Genomic DNA, 18,282 nt, shown 5'->3' with positions numbered 1-18,282 from the left:
AGCAGAGGATCTTGCATAGAAAAACTCCTAGAGAAACAAGCTGAAGCCTAATATAAGAAACAATACAAACCTAATGCCCTCTGTCTGTCTTTTGATTTTTTCGGCTCCATTTTCACACTAAGCACCTCATTTCAACCCTCAGATCTCAACATGTCTGCTTGTTTGATAGACACATAAAAACAGCTGAACTGGTTTTCATGAAATTTTGCATTCAATGGCCCAACTTCAAATGTAGGCTATGTGGGGTTTCAAAAATGCCAAGTCAATCTTACTGAAAATCTGCAGGTTTAATAAAGGTGAACCAACTTAAATTCTAGGCTATGTGGTATTTCATTGGTTTGCGCAAAAAGAAAACCATAATATTATACCAGAACAGTTCTGCCAATGTTTTTAATAAATTCAATAAAAGGTATAAAAAAAAAAAAAAAAAAAAAAAAAAGATATTTGTCGTTGGTCAATTGACAGCCCCACTCATGTCAGTCTTATCACAGATAACTAACCTAATTCGTCATTGACTAGGAGCTTCATTACAGTACAAAGCAATAGGACAAGTCTGCAGACATTTGTTCAGACAATCTTCTGGACAGCTGGTTTATCACACTAAAAACAACAACAGTTTCCTCGCTAATTTAAGAGAACCCTTTGAGTAAGCTTTTGAAAACACACTTTATCAAGTTTTCTACATAGCATAGAAAAATGAACTTTTTTGCTTGCCTGGCTCATGTTATTAAAAGTCCCGTTTGGTTTCCTAGGCTTTTCTATGTACATTCATTCACAGACTTTGCAGCAATATAGAATGCAAAATTATCATTAAAGCAAAGTGTAGAGATATGTAGAGATAGACGACTATACTTTTTGGCATCATACAAACACTGACTGCTTCCCCTATAAGGCGGCTCTCTGAAATGGGGACTTGATAAACATACTTCAAAATGAGTCTGTTTGCTGGATGACGTACCTGCTTTATTGTAAAGATGTACAAAGTTCATCTCCAAAACAGAACACACCATCCTCTCTATTTGCTTTGTCTGGCAGATAACTCACCATCTACAAGCCTCTCTACGATGCAGAAATTTCCAAAACAAAATAAGATCCCCGGCTCTCAGTAAGTTCAATCCACAGCAACATGGAACTTGATGGCCATAACATTATGTACTAACTTCACATTGAAGAGCTGACCATTAAAGTCAATTTTTAAATACTCCATTTAAAAAACAAGTGATTATAAAAATAAAAAAAGTGAAATGCTCACCTCAATAGTGTCAGAAATTGCTTTGCGCTCGATGGCCTCCTTCAAGTCAAGCAGTTCCTTCTCGTGTTTCTCAATGATTGCGCTGTTCTCTTCTTTTAAAGTTAAGGCAGCACAATATTTTGCCTGTCAAAGTAACGATAAAACACGTTAAATAAAAATACAATACCTGAGTGGACTTAATATGAAAGAGTACATAAGTGTAAATAATAAAACATTCAGCCGTAATTATTTACTTTTAATTTCAATTCAGTCTCAGTTTTATTTGTTATGTATCATAAATATAGCAAATGTCTTATTGAAGTTACCTTCTTAGAAATTGAAAAAGAGGATTAGGAAGCAATAACTATTTGGCAAATTACACAACTCTTATTACATTAACCCAAATTAAGTTGTTACTTGATCACTGGGGGCAGGCACTGGAATTTTAATAAGCTGACATGCCAGGGAGTCACTATGAAATAGCGGGCATCTCTACTGGCAGAACAGCTCTAAAAAGAGCTTGCTATAGTGTGCGTTCAAAGAATATTTGTACAGTATTCGTTTGACACTCTGGTTTTATCTAATATCCCAAACATTTGCATGATAGCAAAATAAGGGTCTCAGTTGGTGAAGGTAGGAGTGTGTGCCCTGCATTTAAAGCTGATCCCAGCTTTATCCAGTTGCTGTAAGGACAGACTCTGGCCCTCTGAAACCCTGTATGGGGACATGTAGGGATGAAGAGATTAGGCATACCACCGTTCCTCACTTCCTTTTAGAAGCACAATGATGCAAACATTTCACTTCTTGAAAAAAAATGCAATCTTTAGGCAAAACGCAAGTCTATGTAATTATTTAACTGTTCAAACCAAGTACTTCCTTCCCAAGGAGTAACAGAAATAGACTTGAAGATTAATCCCATCATTTATAAATACTCCTGATTAGTTGTGGCATGTTTGAAGAGAGATGCTGGGAGGATACCAACCTACCTGCACCTTCTTACTTATTAGGTTAAAGGCAAGTCTCGTGCCCACCCCAATTATAATATACTTATGCCAAGCCATAAACAAACAAAGCCACACAGTCCCACAAGTCTCAAGGTGAAGACAGTTTATGCTCTTCTCTTGTAACAGACATAAAAGCACAGATTTGCATAACATCTGTCATTTGAATGCTTAATATGTCCTCCATATTAGACATTACCCATCAGCCAACACCAGTTGCTACAGTTGTGCTAGTGCAGCGTTAACAAGCTTGTAATAAGGATAAGTGAGCCCAGCAAAGCTGTGCCTAACCCATAATTAATCAGCAATTTACAAAGTGGGATAGTTTTCTTCACAACACCAGAAATCAAACTTAACTACCCACAATTCAATTTAAATTTAAAGACTGAACCACCCCCAGTTTAAGCAAAAAATGTGGTAAATCTTGAATGCTCATCCAACTTTGATTTGAACCCTACTTTGGTTTCCTGATGTCAGCCTCACATTCTACTATTTCTTCATTAGACAATCACATTTGTTCAACACAACAACATGAAACACTGACAGAGAATACAGGCATAATGAGAGGGTCTTGCTGCAAGAATCCTCAAATGTCTAGATCTATTATACAACAGATTTTGCTCAAAATTTCAGTGCACAATAAAACATCACACTATCTACAGTATACCTTATTTATTATAGTACGTATGTTTGAATTAAAGCAGAGATCATTCTAAATCACATGGACTGTTAGGAACAATAAGATATCCTACTTGGAATGTAGCTATGTGTTACTCAAAGTACATAAAATTATTTAGAATGCATGTCTCTTTTTCCAAAAAATATATTAAATTGCATAATCATTTGTTCTGAGACAAAAGTAAAAACGGGCACAAGACACAAACCTTTATATCTTCCAGCTCACTGGAGAGCAAGGATAAGATTTCATTTTTCTCATTAAGGTCTGATCTTAGTTCTTGTATTTGGTTCATCATGTCTGATATTACTCCCTGAAATAAAAAAAATAAAAAAAGTTAGAGATTGTGACTTAAAAGAAAAACATTTCCAAAAATCTTATTACACTGTATACAGTATACGGAGCTCATCAGCTATACCAACAAACTGGCATTTACCAGGAAGAAAAACATTTCACACTACGTACTGTCTATAATTTATGAAATCGATCAAATGTATTGTATACAGTTTCCCTCAGAATTTTTTTTTTTTATTATTAATAGTGCATTGGTTTCAAATCAGTACAGAAAAAATTACAAAAATAAAAATCACAATTTCTTTGCATTTGAATATGGAATTGCACATTGGCAAGAGATACAAATAGAATACAATATTTACTTTATCTGCTGCATTAGTCATCTTCAACTCTGCAATTTCAGCCTTTGATGTTGTAAGGCATATTTCTAAATTTTGTATATCTGAAGCCTAGGAAGAAAAACAAAAAAAGTTAGACACATCAGATAAAGTACATTTTATACTTGTTTACCATGAACAAATGTTTCTTGGCATAGACTATGTGCGGAATATTAAGTATTTCTTCAGTAAGTTCCACTCATACAATATATTAATGTTCCAAAGGCAAATGTTTATATAAGAAATACATTAAAATTAAAAACAAAACACCGTCTATCGGCACCTCTCAGTTTAACTTTTGCATCTACCGACGTCTTGAACAAGCTGCAAGTCCCTGAGATGAAAGGGGAGCTTTCTGGGACTTTTTCTGCATAGAGATATCAACTGACCATTTTCAAAACATCACTTCTCACTTTAATCTTCTAGGCCAGTCCTGCAGACATCATCAATATAAAAGTTTTCATGTCAGAAGGCGGAGGGCAAATTGAGGCAGCCCCATCAGTTACTTATTTTTCTTTAATACTGCATGTTTTATCAATTATCTATTTCTTATTCACGTCAGGTCAGGGAGCATGCACCGATGTAGCACGTTGCTGCACCCACCACACAATGAAACATCTCAGGATCCTGGTTGGCAACCTTCCAGGCAGACACGTGGTCCTATACCACCCTCTCAGGAATTGACCATCTATATGCCGCTGCCAGGTATCACGTGGGCGTCCCCTTGGCCTAGTTCAGCCACTCAAGTCCTCAACAATGAGGATCCTGTGAGTTGGATCACCCTCAGGGAATTTGCACCACATGACCATAGTGCCATAACCGATGCTCAGTAACAACCCAGGTAATGTGCCTCATTTGGGACTCCGTGAGCAAACGCTCATTCAACACAAAGTCAAGCCAGCGTGGTACCCAAGTATTCTCTGAAGTGACACAGTACTGACAAAGTCCAGTCTTCATCTCAGGTCACTGGATAGCGTCCATGTCTCGCAACCACATAGCAAGACAGTAAGTACCGGGGCTGTAAAGACTTTGACCTTCACCGTTTTACACATATATCATGAGCGCCACACACCCCTTTCTAACGACCTCACGACCCACCATGTTCTCCCAATTCACCTACTGACTTCATAGGAAGAGTCACCAGAGTCACATGAATGTCACTGCCAAGGTAATTAAATCTCTCGACAAGGTCGACACTCTTTCCGCAGACAGACACACTGCTGCTGGCCGTGCCCAAGAGGTCATTAAAGGCCAGGCTCTTTGTTTTTATCAGGACACTTGCAAGCCTAGACACTCAGACTCCTCACTCAGCCTCTTAAGACCCACGATCAGAGCCTCCATTGACTCCGCGAAGGTCACAGCATTATCAGCAAAGTCAAGATCAGTGAATCTTTCTTCACCAACAGATGCCCCACAGCCGCTGGACCCCATGACTCTGCCCAACACCCAGTCCATGGAAGCACTGAACACAGTAAAAGCAGAACACACTGCTGACGAACCCCAGAATCAACTGGGAAAAACGCAGAGGTTCTGCCTCCACTCTTCACAGTACTCACAGAACCAGTGTACAGGCTGGCCGTGATATCCAGCAACTTTGGGGGGATCCCGTGAAGTCTCAGGATGTCCCACAGGAGGGCTCGATGAACTGAGTCAAATTCCTTATCAAAATCAACAAAGGCTGCAAGGAAACTCTGCTGATATTCACGTTTGTACTCCATGAGAACCTCCATTGCCTGGATGCAGTTCTTGGTCGACTTCTTAGGCATAAAACCAGACTGCTCAGGTCATTGGTAAGTAAACAGGTGATCACGGTTATCCCCCTGTAGTTGCTGCAGTCCAGGTGATCATCCTTCCCTTTCCAGATAGGGACAACAATCCCATTTTCTAGTCAGCTGGGTTGACACCTGTCTCCCAAATAGGATACTGCTTGCAATGCCAGGAGGACAGCCTTACCACCAGCATGGAGAAGGTCACCCCAGATCCTGCTGCTTCCCTGACCTCAGCTGGTTCACCACCTGTGCAATTTCACGGAGATTAGGTGGTTCACAGCTCATTGGAGGATCAGCCTCAAGAACTGTGGACCCAGAGATGTCTAAAGTCCTCACAGCAACAATTCACAACTTCAATCAAATAACACTGGAATGAAAGAAGATTGCAAAGTCAAACTTTAGTAGCATTTTAGAACTGCAATCTTCATCATGTTATCGATCATCTGTCAATTAATCTGGGTGAGATTATTAATTTTGCTGTAAAACTCCATAGGTAATTATAGGAAACATTTCAACATAAACAGATAATAAGGAAACTTACATTAATAACGGTTTCAGAAATTTCTAGTGATTTATAGAATCTCATTAAAAGATTAAATGGTTGTGAATTTTCCAACCACTATATACTAATAAAGATCTTTGTTTTATACTTACCTGCTTGTCACATTTAATGGAAAATTCAGATATCTGCTTTTTCAAATTTATATTTTCATCCAATGTTTTTAATAGCTCTCTAAAAGGGAAAAATAGTTAATAGTTCTGTGAAAACCTTAAACATGGATACTAAAAACACGCACCTGGTGCTTAATAGTGACAACAGAAATTGACAACAACTTGTAAAAATGTTAAATGTCTGGATTCTGTCCAAATTCAACTCAATAACCACAAATCTAACACTTGAACATAAACATGATACAAAAATCAAAGGTACATGGGGTGCAAGACCTAAAATGGAAATGCAAAGTCAAAATAATGACTTACTTGGACGTGGTTTCTTTATCTTCCAGTTGTGAAGTTAGTTTTTGATTGAGGTCCTTTTCAGATTTTAAAAAGTCTACCATTTTCTTATTTATTCATAAAGGTTAAAAGAGACAGAAAGCAAAATGATTGCAGAATTAAAACTCAAAGTTCTTAATTATCAAGCTATAAAACTATAAGTTGTTAAAATTAATTAAAAAAGAAAGCTAATTCAATTATTCTGTTTATCAAAAAGCCTAATGTTTAGTTTATTCAGGAACTGGAGAAGGAAACAAAAAATAATGAAACCTGCAAAGTGAGCGAACAAAGAGGTAGAGCAGGAAGCAACAAGAGAGGATCTCCGCACTTCTATGACACAACCCTGAACTACGATGTTAATATCAGGAGAGTCAACAGAATTCAGAGACCACAAACTAGTAATCATGAGGAAAAAAAAAGGTCAAGACGAACAAGATTGAATTTCTATATATTACTAATAAGATAGCGACTTTGAAATAGATAAACTGCATTAGGGGAATAAGATGAGATAACATCGCAGAATGATAATACAGATTATATGCTACACTTTCTATATATAAAAAAAAATAGCTACAAAAACCTCATACAAACTGCACAAAATCTGTTTTCCTAGCTAAAGCCTTCCCAGTGTCGGACCACATGAACTGTCCTATACTTGTATTCAGTTTTCACTCTTATTACTAATTAAAGTGAAAAATAAAGTGTGGCAAACACAACATGTATCTAACTTGTAATGAACATAAAGGAGCCTCCGACATGATGATTAGCACATGCAAGTAAGAATTTCACTGTACTCCGTACATGTGACAATAACCACCCTGTATTATGATGGCATTTATAGCCAGACCAACACCAAGAGGTCAAAATATACAAAAAAATAGAAGATTAAATAAGTAAGCATGGATGAATAGAGAGAGAAAACAAATAACCCAACTGACAGAAACAAACCCTGTAACCTCTCACATCCTAAAGCGTCTTAAACTCCTGCTGATCAAGACACAAACCCCAAGTTCTCTTCACAGCCGCACCTCTTCCTGCTAGTTGACTCAGGGTAACATTACACCCCTCTTCCGGCACTAAAATTAACTCAAGGGTCAGAAGTTGCCCTATTTTTATGAGAGAACCAGCCTAGGGCTTCTTTTGGTGACCCCAATACCCTTAACGTCTCAGAGCCGTCTTTAACCTTCAGAGAGCCGATGCTTCCAGGTCACCCTTCCTTCTATCTCACCACTTCATGGCGCAGCCTGGTATTCTATCAGCCAGGAAGTCTTTTGACTTTCCCCATCTCTCCATGGCTTCACTCACTACTTGAGCCAAGCCGGTTGTATCTCAGTGCCCACTGTTTCCTTTGGTTCCACTTTTTCTGCCTTCTGGGGAATCTGTGCCTTTCCTTAAACCAAAATGAAACTAGCTTGGGGTCATTGCTTTGGCCCTGGCATGACAATAAACATCCTCCCTGTCAGAGTGAGCTCACCCCCATTTTATATAGCTTTGATGGCCCCAATTTCACTACACATAGCATATTAAGCTCTACATTTTAGATGGTTTAAGGATATGTACGAGTCTTTTCAGGAAGAGCAGCTTGAATTCTACTGCACAAGTAGGAAACAGAACTGTTATTGGTTTCTATTATAGAATATTAAAAAGTGTTTTACAGCGAGCTCAGACTGTAGAGTTGCGTTCTCCTTCTTGCACTCTGACAGGCTTTGTTTATACTCCTCAGATTCAAACTTCATAACTTCTTGTAGGTTATCATGGGCATCCTGCAGAAACCGTTTTTCCTCCAGAAGTTTTTCATATTCTAGTCTAATTGGAAATATACAATAGTCAATGAGAGCACACAAAGAAACCAGAGCCAAGAGTTTCCAGTCTACATCACATTTAAACCATTATATTTTATCTGGCCAGTATGTAGGAAATAAAAAATACAAAGTCAAAGCTTAAACACATTAAAAAGAAAAAAATGGAAAGGAGCAAAGTGAAATACACATGCAAAAGTAGTAGCATCCATGTTTTATGAAAAGCATGTTTGCAACTGAAATGTTAGGCCCACCCTGAGTGAGACCTCTTGTGTTATTACACTTTAACTCAAAGCAGTGCAGTATTTCTAAAATAAGGCGATAAAAGGGAAGCACTACTCAAGTAATTTCCATAGACCTTCTGAAGTACCTGACATTATCCAACTGCAGGCGCATCTCAATCATGTTGCTGGAAATCTGTCTCCATTCAAGCTCCTGCTTCTCTTTATAGGAGCTATACTCCACTTTTACAGCGTTAAGCTCTTTATCTGCAGACTGCAGAACTACTCGCAGATCATGCACTTCACTCTTCAGCACTACAGCAGACAAAGGGACCAGACACATATGATTACAATAGATGTAGCCATAAAGAAGAATCATCATTCTTGGAAGATGGCATATTTAAAATGCATAAAATAAAAAATACTGATTGGCTCCAAAACTCTTAATACTTGCAGTAATTGTAGATCATTAATGCTCATTAAATGTACCAACTCACACTTGTCAGTTTGGCTCCCTTTAAGCACTCTGTGCACTCCCCTGCTATGCTAACATCCCATAATAAGGCTGACTCAGGGTTACTAAAGTGAGACTTCAAGCCATTATGATCCGCCGTTATTTAATGGTGAATTACAAACTACCACAGCAGAATATTTGTTGTTACACACTTTTTAAACTTCTAAACTACATCCTACATATTATACCAAAAATGGCAGACATTGCAAATTAATAAGATAAAAATTAAAATTATGTAAACATGTTAGGGTTTTATTTAGTGCCCCTGAAATATGCTAGAAATTCTTCATTCAAGGAGAATTCTCCACAGAACTGCTGTTTTTTTCTGTTACTTATTCCATGTTTTTTTTTTTAGAGAAGGCCAAGAAAAATGTTGAGTCATGTGTTCATGGAAAATGGAAATAAACTTCGACACAATGAGCTTCACTGGGGACCATTAGGGACCCAACACTGAAGAGCAGCAAACAGCATTAAAACATTCATGAAAAACAACTCTCACGTTACTTGTGCTCTAAAATCCATGTCAGTTATCCAGCCACATGCCCACAATATCCAAAACACATGTATTTTTTGCTAAGATGTTGTTCAATAAATATGCCTGCGAAGTGAGTGGTACACAAAAGTGAAGCACATTCAAGCGAATTTGAGCTTCTGAATTGAAGACAACCCTGTTGACCAACGAATGAGGAGGAGTCAGGTATTTGATTAAATATGCACACACACACACACACACACAGTGTTTAACCTATGCTATACCACTGAACCTTTAAAAATTTCAAAAAATTCCTTACAAAATTAGCATGCATGTCCAATTGGCCACGTAACGTTTTAAGCAACAATAAAAAAAAATTAAGTTCCACAATGTTGAGCAAGTACATATAGAGCCAAACGTCAATGTCAGTAGGTGATGAATCCATATGCAAAAAATAATGCCCTATAGCAGATGAAATGCTGTAAAAATAAACATAAAAATAAGCGTGAAACATTAGAAAAAAGAACTATAAAAGAAATAAAACGGTCTCTCTCTACATTCATCTCATAACAGGAATGATGGCAGAAAAGGTCTTCCTGCGATACACAGAGTAAACATGTCAGTAAGGGAGATTACGCATGAGAAGAACGAGCCTGACAGAAAAATACTTGGGCTTAGGGGTGACCGAGTATTGGGGAGTTTCATTACAACACAGAAATGACTGGAATCACATTAAGTAGCCTACACCTATCGTAACCTTCGTGAACAGTCTAGGTAAGCGATACTATTTTACAAATACTGTATGTAATGCAAGAGCTCCTTCACTCTACTGTGAACAAAAATGACCCAGACCCATGTTGTGTACTCGCATACATATTTTACTCTGGTACTAGTCTACAATTATTAAACAGTCATGTAGTCATTTTCTACAAAGAGATTAAACAGTAGTGTGATTAACACAGATTTGAAATAAAGTGATGCAGCCCTGATTATTTTCCTACAATTACATTTTTTCAAAAAATAAAGGATGACCGCTAACAGTTAAGGATTACAATACCATTTATTTTTGTATAGTAGCCCAAAATCACACAAGTGCCACAATGGGTTTTAACAGGCCCTGCCTCTTTGACAGCCCCCCAGCCTTGACTCTCTAAGACGACAAGAAAAAATCTCCCAAAAAAAAAAAAATCCCTTGTAGGGAAAAAATGGAAGAAACCTTGGGAAAGGCAGTTCAAAGAGAGACCCCTTTCCAGGTAGGCTGGGCGTGCAGTGGGTGTCAAATTGCTGGATTATTGACAGGATTGGCAGCTAGGCTGAAGGAAGAGACCCCCTTCATTGAAAACAAGCACCATGCCTGACTTTGCGTGGCTCTTATTGCAAACCCGGTAGAAGACGGAGTGCCACCTTTCACAAATTCAAACGTTGAATAGAATTCTGTTCTGTGGTGCATATGCAGCAGCACAACTCAAAGGACATGTAAAAACTAATTCATTCTAATTGAATATTCTAGTAGCCCTTAACACATCTGATTTTATAAAATTATTAACTATATAAAACTGTTTATATTTGTTCATTTAATGGGAATTTTTTTGTGTTTTTCAACATGTAAATTGATTTTTTGTCAGGTTGTAATTTAGGCTACAACAAGAGTTTACTTTTATATTTTACAATATGTTGAAAAGATTTTAATAGCATTGAAGTATTCATTTAAACCTTTAAAGAAAAGTTTTCAAATCTACATTTTACTAATAAGACACACAGAAAGAAGTATATTTTTTAATTCCTACAAATATTTTCTTGGTTTCGTAGTTAAAGTGGACCTCTAAACATACAAAAGGAAGCTAAAATGCAGACCCCCCCCAAATCAAACATGGCAGATCTGCATACATGAAGTGAGGTAGGAGGATGCTGCTGACAGAGTCGCCAGTTAAAGACACAAGATGAAGAACATGAATGAGCAGGTAATCTTTCACCCGTTTACAGCTCTCACAGATTTTTGTTCACCTGCAGTAGTTTATTATTGAATTTTTTTGGTTATCTGTAGATGTTGAATTGTATGAAATTTAGATCTTCTTGTACTTACTTGCCTTCAACACACTATCTCTATATCTAAAACACACAAATAAAGCTGTTAACCTACCTTCGTTCTTACTCTGACCCTCCACCAAGTCTTTCTCCAGAGATTTAATTTGACTACCAAGCCTTTGCTGCTCTTTACTCCAAAGGGCACGCTCGGTGGAAAACAGCTGAACAGTAGAGAAGAAAAAAAAGTCCATCATTAGCACTATTTTATTTTTTTAATAAAAATGTACAAATTTTATTCAAAACTTTCCAAGTACACCAATCATATTTACAAGTGGTATTTATTACTTCAAAATAACCCTGGTAACCAATAATGACAGACACTGCAGGGGCTGCTCGACACAAGGGAGTCACGTCCCTGATAAGTTTTACATCGTGTCATCTTAAATAAGCCCACATCTGTAATCGGCTCTACTCCTCCTTTCCCTAATCACACCAGAATGACCACCTGTCTTATCTGGATTTTAAATCTGATGATTTATATTTTTGATTGCTGCTAAAGCATGTGACGTCTATAGTCAGCTTCTCCGTATTCTCCTCATGCATTTTTTTTCATCCCACTTGTCCATTCTTATGGGCTGCGGGATCTCAGACCCCTTCCTGGGTAGCAACTAACAAGGGATGGGGAATTAACCCACATCAACAGCATTCATACAGTGTGCTAATTCAGCCTGGCACTCATGTCTTTGGGGTGTGAAAGAAAACCACAAGGCATACACACAAGAACACACTAAGTCCCCATAGTCAGCGACTCCTTCCAGACTTTTGAGGCTGTAGAACTCATTCATTGCGGAATTAAAGTCTAACTTATTAGTTCACTAGTACTTTATAGTTGTCTTATCTTCTCCTAAAGATATTTAATTGGTAATGACTACATTGAAGAATGACATTATGAGAGAGGGTGGTGTTTGGTTTCTTTGTGAAAGTTTTTCAGTCGGGGCAAATTAGAGATTTAATGAACAAGATAAAGAAATATAAGAAAAGAAATAGCGTGATTTGATGCATCACCAAATTGCTTTATCTTGGTCTGAATGTGTTTGCTCTCAAAACATACAGAAATGTTAATGCTAACATGTTGTGGTCACAATTGTTAAAGGGTGAAACAACATACAACCTCTTGCACGTGTGTAGAATGCTCCTCTAACTTGCTTTTTTCTTGAAGTAGTTTTCGTTTTTCCACCTCTTCCTCATCAAGCTTGATCTGAAGATTGCTTGCTTGATCCTTCAAGGAGACAGTATTAAGAAGTTCATATTTACGAATTAGAGATAACAAATTTGCAAATCACATGAGGGAATATATACACATGCTAAATATGCATAAGACAGTATGATACAACCATAAAATACAGCCAATTAAACAATTACAGTACTAGCCGAATATCCGAAGTGTGTACTGTCAGGTGCATGATGGGTCATGCTTATAAAGGTAGGAGTGCACATGGTGCACTAAGATTATTAATACCACCCATGATCCAGAAGTGCTGTTAAAATAGGCAGCTAAATGGCCAGAACTGAAAACGACAGAAACAGAACAAACAAAAGAATCAAGGGAAAAAAGAAAAAAAAAAAAAAGTCTTGATCTCTCTTATTTGTTTTGCCCTCTCATCATACGACTGGCACTTGATTCATGTGGCTTGGAGTGGCAACAAACACTGATATAAGGTGCCAAGGAGAAAACGCAGGCAAAAAGAACAACTTATTTCTTGTATAGCCCAGAATCACACTAGAAATGGACTTTAACAGACCCTGTTTTTGACAGCACCACCAGCCTCGACTCCCTAAGATGACAAGAAAACATAGCACTTCTAAGAGGGTTTGGGGAAGTCAATTCAGAGAGACCCCCTTCAAGGTAGGCTGGGTGTGCAATGGGTATCAAAAATGGGGTAAATATAAACAGAACACTAGTAATCCTACTTCCAACAAAAAGAAAAGCCTTGTAAATAGTAATACATCTTTCACTGTTAGTTAATTATTTTACAGAGATAAAGGTTTTCTTTGATTCGGCACTGCGTCGTGTTCCCTTCTCTTATGGCGGCTGGGACTCCAAGATCAGTCTGTGCTACCTGCTTTGTGGTGGGGCCAACCAGTGCCCCAAAGACTGGTACTCTGGAAGGCCGTACTTTGTTTGTGGTCATTGTTCTGTCTGTGTCTTTTGTTGTTTGAGGCAGACTGACGCAGTGTTTAGCACCACTGCCACACAGCTCATCTCAGCTCACATTTTTGGCCTCAATAATCGGTCCAGCATAGTTGGCAGACACTTCTCTAGCCTTTACGACACTTAAAGCAATTGCAGCATTAGAATCCACTCAATACTACTTTAGCTCCTACTTCCCATTTGATTTCCTGAACATTTGTGTGATGTTGCCATATTCATGGGGAGGAAAACTCTGTGGTTTGCTCATCACAATTGACAATCTCAAGTTGGGAAGCAATGCAGAGTGGACATATTTATTAAGCTATAACGCTTTTGGCTTCACACTTCTTCTGGTGCTCCATTGAAAGCCACTTTAGAGAGCACTTTTATTTATTTATAAATGCAGCTTTACTTGTACAAGTTTCTGGAAAATAATACATCTATGCCACTACTGTTAAAAAAAAAAAAAATGTAAATGTGTAGAGCTCTATTAGTTTAGCTGAGAAGTTCCATTTGTAATACAAAAATAATTGTTTTTACCATTGATTTTTAGTTTAATTTGTAATTAATCTGCTTTACTTATTGACAGTTATCCTTTAATTTTTCACCTTGTCTTATTCTTAGAACTGTCATGCATTACTAGGCTAATTACTGACACTGTCTTTGCAAGTTTAAAGAATAATCAAAAATGGGGAAACAGATTTTACCTAAGGCCATGGATTCTTTTGAAGGTATTTGATTATAGTTGCCCTTTTCTTCAAACCGTCCGTGTGCAATTACAGTAATTACAGTAATTACATTGGGTGTATCTTTAATGACTGTGTATTATAAAAGGGAAATTACCATACATACTTGTCAGAGTTTGGCTTGCCTGTGCCCTTAGACACAGAAAAGTTTCCAATCTATCCATGCCGATGCTTTGCACTTTTTTCATTCAAAGGGTCTCGTGTTTTCTTACTGTGGAGGGCTCCTTTGAGTTTTGTTTTGGTTAGGCGTGACACTGACGATTACTGTACATGCATTCGGCCCACACCCTCTTCTCTTAAACGGACCTGGCACTCTGCCACCGGGACTCCAAGGTTGGAATGTGCCACTCTGCACTTCCCTGTTTCAGGTCTGGAGTACCTGCACACCCAGAGATCATGTGATGTGAGGAATCAGCAGTTTGTGTATGGGGGGTGGATTTGGTTGGGGGAGACTGTACGTGCCACTACCTGAGGAATATAAAATGCTTACACCAGCAGTGAAAATACAACATACAAGGTATCTATGCAGAACAACAAGTATTTTCCTAATATTCTCATCATAGTCAGCTAATGTACCCCTCAAATGAATAAGCTGCATGGGGGGTGCAAATCCAGCTGGAATAGTAACGTCACATGTGCAAAGCAGATCGGGCAGCAACATAAAATGTGAGGTGAACTAAGCTTACAGCTGGCCTCACTGTACATTTCCAGGAAAGTATTTGTCAAGCAAGGTCACTAGCGAACACCTTGGCACATTTCGCCAATCAACACCAACTACCACATGTCAGAAAAGGTATTAAAAGCATCTTTTTTTTTTTTTTTGAGACTTTGCTATTTATAATAATTTTGTTTCTGTGTTTACTTCACTCCTTCTCTGTATATATGACCACCTTTCCCTCCCAGTTGTTTGGTTACTAGTAGCTAAGTGACTATCTTGTACACGACAACAATGCATCACACAACTACTGTACAGGTCATCCCTGAAAAGATGTACATTTTAATATTATTTCCAAGTCCAAAACCTGCAAATTAAAAACTTTAAGCCTTTAATACGCAAATTATTTTTATGTGAAAATTACCTGCACCATGCGTAGTTCCTCAGCAACTGCCTCATAAGCAAGCTCACTCATTTCTGGCGGCGGGGGCTCATTGAATATTTCATCCACTTGTTCTTCTACACTATCGGTGCTTTTCAATAACACTGGTGTTCCTTCAGGGCTTAAATGAGGAACCAGTCGAGACCTTAGATTATAGGCTTTTGTGGGTGTTGTGAGGTTCTGAAACAAAGAACCAAGATTTAGATAACAAATATACTGTATAGAAAGCATTTTTAAATATGTACGTAAGACACAAAATACAGCTCTGACGTAAAGGAAATGCATTTTTAAAAACACTGTATCTATAATTAAAGGAATCAGCAATCCAAATGTTGGCTTCACTCCTAGAGTCACACTACAGAGTGGTATTTGCCACCGAGCACCTCTTGGCCAGGTGACCTAAATGGACTTCCTCGAGCTCAGCTGGAACAAACAAACAGTGTGGCGTAGTCATATAGGCGCACCACCCATAAGGGTACACACTGCAGACAGATTTTCCAGTAATAAACATGGACAACAGGAGAATGCTCCACAATGGACTGGTCTTTAAGGGATCTTTGCTCTGTCTGCACCTCTAATTTGTGTTAATCATATTAATTCTTTTATAAAGAGTGAACTTGTAAAATTTGCAGATGACACAAAAACTGGCGGGATAGGAAATACTGAAGAGGCAGCAAAAGAAATTCAAACAGAAAAGGACAGCCTTCAGAACTAGGCACACCCTGGGAAATTCAGTTTAACATAAATACATGTGAAGTGAGCCTTGAAAAACTATGGACCTATAAGTAGTAACTGCTAAAAAGGATTTAGGGCTTTTTATTGACATAAGATTTATATTTGGAACATGTTCTGAAACAATTAAAACAACAAGAAAAATACCGGGTTGCTTTATAAAAACTAACAATTATAACATAACCAATCTGGAACAAACTACTGAACTTTAAGAGACTAAGTTCAAGGGAACTGATGGAGAGAACTGGAAGGAAATTGTGTACGTTTAAAATCCTAGTAGTACCTTAATAGTCTCCACATGCATTTTGTTCAGTTGGGACACCTCCTGTCGTTTATGAGCTTTAGTTGCTTCCAAGATTTTTTCCAAAGACTGATTGGCTTTGTCAAGATATCTGATGTTTGACTCCATTTCCAGGATCTTCTTCCTTAAAAACAAAATTTGTGAAAGTTTTAATTTGTTTTTGTCCCAAACACCATCACTAGTTATGCGTCTTACAAAGTAGAAAAACAACAGTATCCATGCAAAAAAAGACAACTGCATATTACAAGAGACGGAACACGATCAAAGGGAATTGTGAAAAACATTGATGTCTCAGGGTATTCAAAGTGTGCATACAAGAGGTCACATCTCAAAGCCTAAATAGCAATCACAAAGCCGTGGATCAGACAGCATTCAGATTTACTCTTCTGTTACGAGGCTGACGGTGAACGCTCAGTCCCCCCAGATTATCACTGAAGATGAAACAAGGAACCATCAATTTGGAGCAGGCACCAAAAGACCTCAATGGAATGGTATCATCCATCTTCTCCTCTGATTAGATTTAAAGTTCTCTCTTCAGGAGGAACACTTTTTAATTGATTTTATTAAAAGCAAGTAACATTCCACAGAAACAAGTCAATCTTAAAATTCAATTCAATTCAACTCCCACCCATGAGAAAGAGAGCAATGTGATTGATTGGATCCTGCCAGGTCTTAAAAAAAAGTTTTGAACAGATCCTCTAAGTCAAGGGTGTCAAACTCCGGTCCTGGAGGGCCACAGTGGCTGCAGGTTTTAATTCTAACCCTCTTTTTCATTAGTGACGAGTGTTTGCTACTAATTAACTTCCTTTGCTTTAGTTTTAATTAACTTGACTCAGGCCCCTTAGTTGTCTGTTTTTCCTTAATTAACAGCTAAACAAGGAGACAGAAAACACAGGACCAGCTCACCTGTGGCCATCACACAAAATCTGAAAATAAAGAAAGATGAAGGTCTCAGTAAAGTTGAGAGTGGAATGAGAGCAACAACAAGCCATGGAATTAAATAACGGGTTTAATTAACAGCAAGACTCAGCTTCTCATTAAGAGATTGTTTGGAGTGAAATCAGTTGGAGTTTGAAATCCCAGTTTAGCTAGTTATCTGTAGGCTCGTTTCACATCTCATTTCTGCTTGGCTGTCATTTAATTAACAAAGGAATACATTCAGAGGCCTGAATCCTTAAAAACAGGGCTATTAAAATGAAGGGAAACAATTTAATTAGCAGTGAAAACTGGTCACTGATTAAGAAAAGGGTTAGAATGAAAACCTGCAGCCGCTGCAGCCCTCCAGGCCAAGACTTCGACACCCCTGCACTAAGTGTGAATTCGATTTTTTCCAATTTCAAATAGAATATAACATTAGTTACCCATGGACTTATAAGAGGTGGGCTACGATTCTTCCAGTTGAGTAAGACAAGTCTATGTGCTAAAAGTGACGTAAAGGCAATTACAGTTTGTTTGTCTCTCTCTACTTTAAGCCCACCAAACACAGCTGTTAATGGATTAGGAGTGACTGTGTGATACTTATGGCCATTTCATTTTGGGATGTAGAAGGGAGGATACTGATATATACTATAATGCTACGTGGTACAAACCATTAACTTCTATCTGTTCATTTAGATTTTTAGGAAGCTGCAGAAGCATTTAAGGAGAGTTTAGTCCATCAGAAAAGTTTCCAAAAGTCTTCCTTCAACACAACAAGGCATGGCCATACACAAGTTTGATTTATTTGTGAATGCTAGTTTTTTTTTCAATTTATCAGTCAGTTGGGTAGACCATTCTTGCCCACTCATTCTAGAACCAAAATCTTGTTCTCTAAGATATTAATCTATTTTGACCTTTCAAA

The 18,282-nt window shown here is 37.9% G+C and overlaps 1 protein-coding gene across 3 annotated transcripts in view; it reads right to left on the bottom strand.

Moving 5' to 3' along the window:
• The window catches only part of kif15 (kinesin family member 15), a 67,826-nt gene that overhangs the window by 21,628 nt on the left and 27,916 nt on the right, over window positions 1–18,282 (bottom strand). For all 3 annotated transcript variants that reach the window (XM_039736175.1, XM_039736176.1, XM_039736177.1), the window contains 11 exons: window positions 16,425–16,566; window positions 15,392–15,589; window positions 12,547–12,654; window positions 11,491–11,596; window positions 8,514–8,679; window positions 8,000–8,150; window positions 6,330–6,412; window positions 6,003–6,081; window positions 3,565–3,651; window positions 3,117–3,221; window positions 1,253–1,375 (listed from right to left, as the gene is read on the bottom strand). In XM_039736175.1, coding sequence (XP_039592109.1) covers window positions 1,253–1,375; window positions 3,117–3,221; window positions 3,565–3,651; window positions 6,003–6,081; window positions 6,330–6,412; window positions 8,000–8,150; window positions 8,514–8,679; window positions 11,491–11,596; window positions 12,547–12,654; window positions 15,392–15,589; window positions 16,425–16,566 — 1,348 coding nt within the window. The remainder of the gene's footprint in view (window positions 1–1,252; window positions 1,376–3,116; window positions 3,222–3,564; window positions 3,652–6,002; window positions 6,082–6,329; window positions 6,413–7,999; window positions 8,151–8,513; window positions 8,680–11,490; window positions 11,597–12,546; window positions 12,655–15,391; window positions 15,590–16,424; window positions 16,567–18,282) is intronic.

The sequence above is a fragment of the Polypterus senegalus genome, chromosome 15, assembly GCF_016835505.1.
Source record: "Polypterus senegalus isolate Bchr_013 chromosome 15, ASM1683550v1, whole genome shotgun sequence".
NCBI lineage: Eukaryota > Metazoa > Chordata > Cladistia > Polypteriformes > Polypteridae > Polypterus > Polypterus senegalus.
The sequence above is the reverse complement of the archived record's forward strand: the minus strand, read 5'-3'. Positions and strand labels throughout refer to the sequence as shown.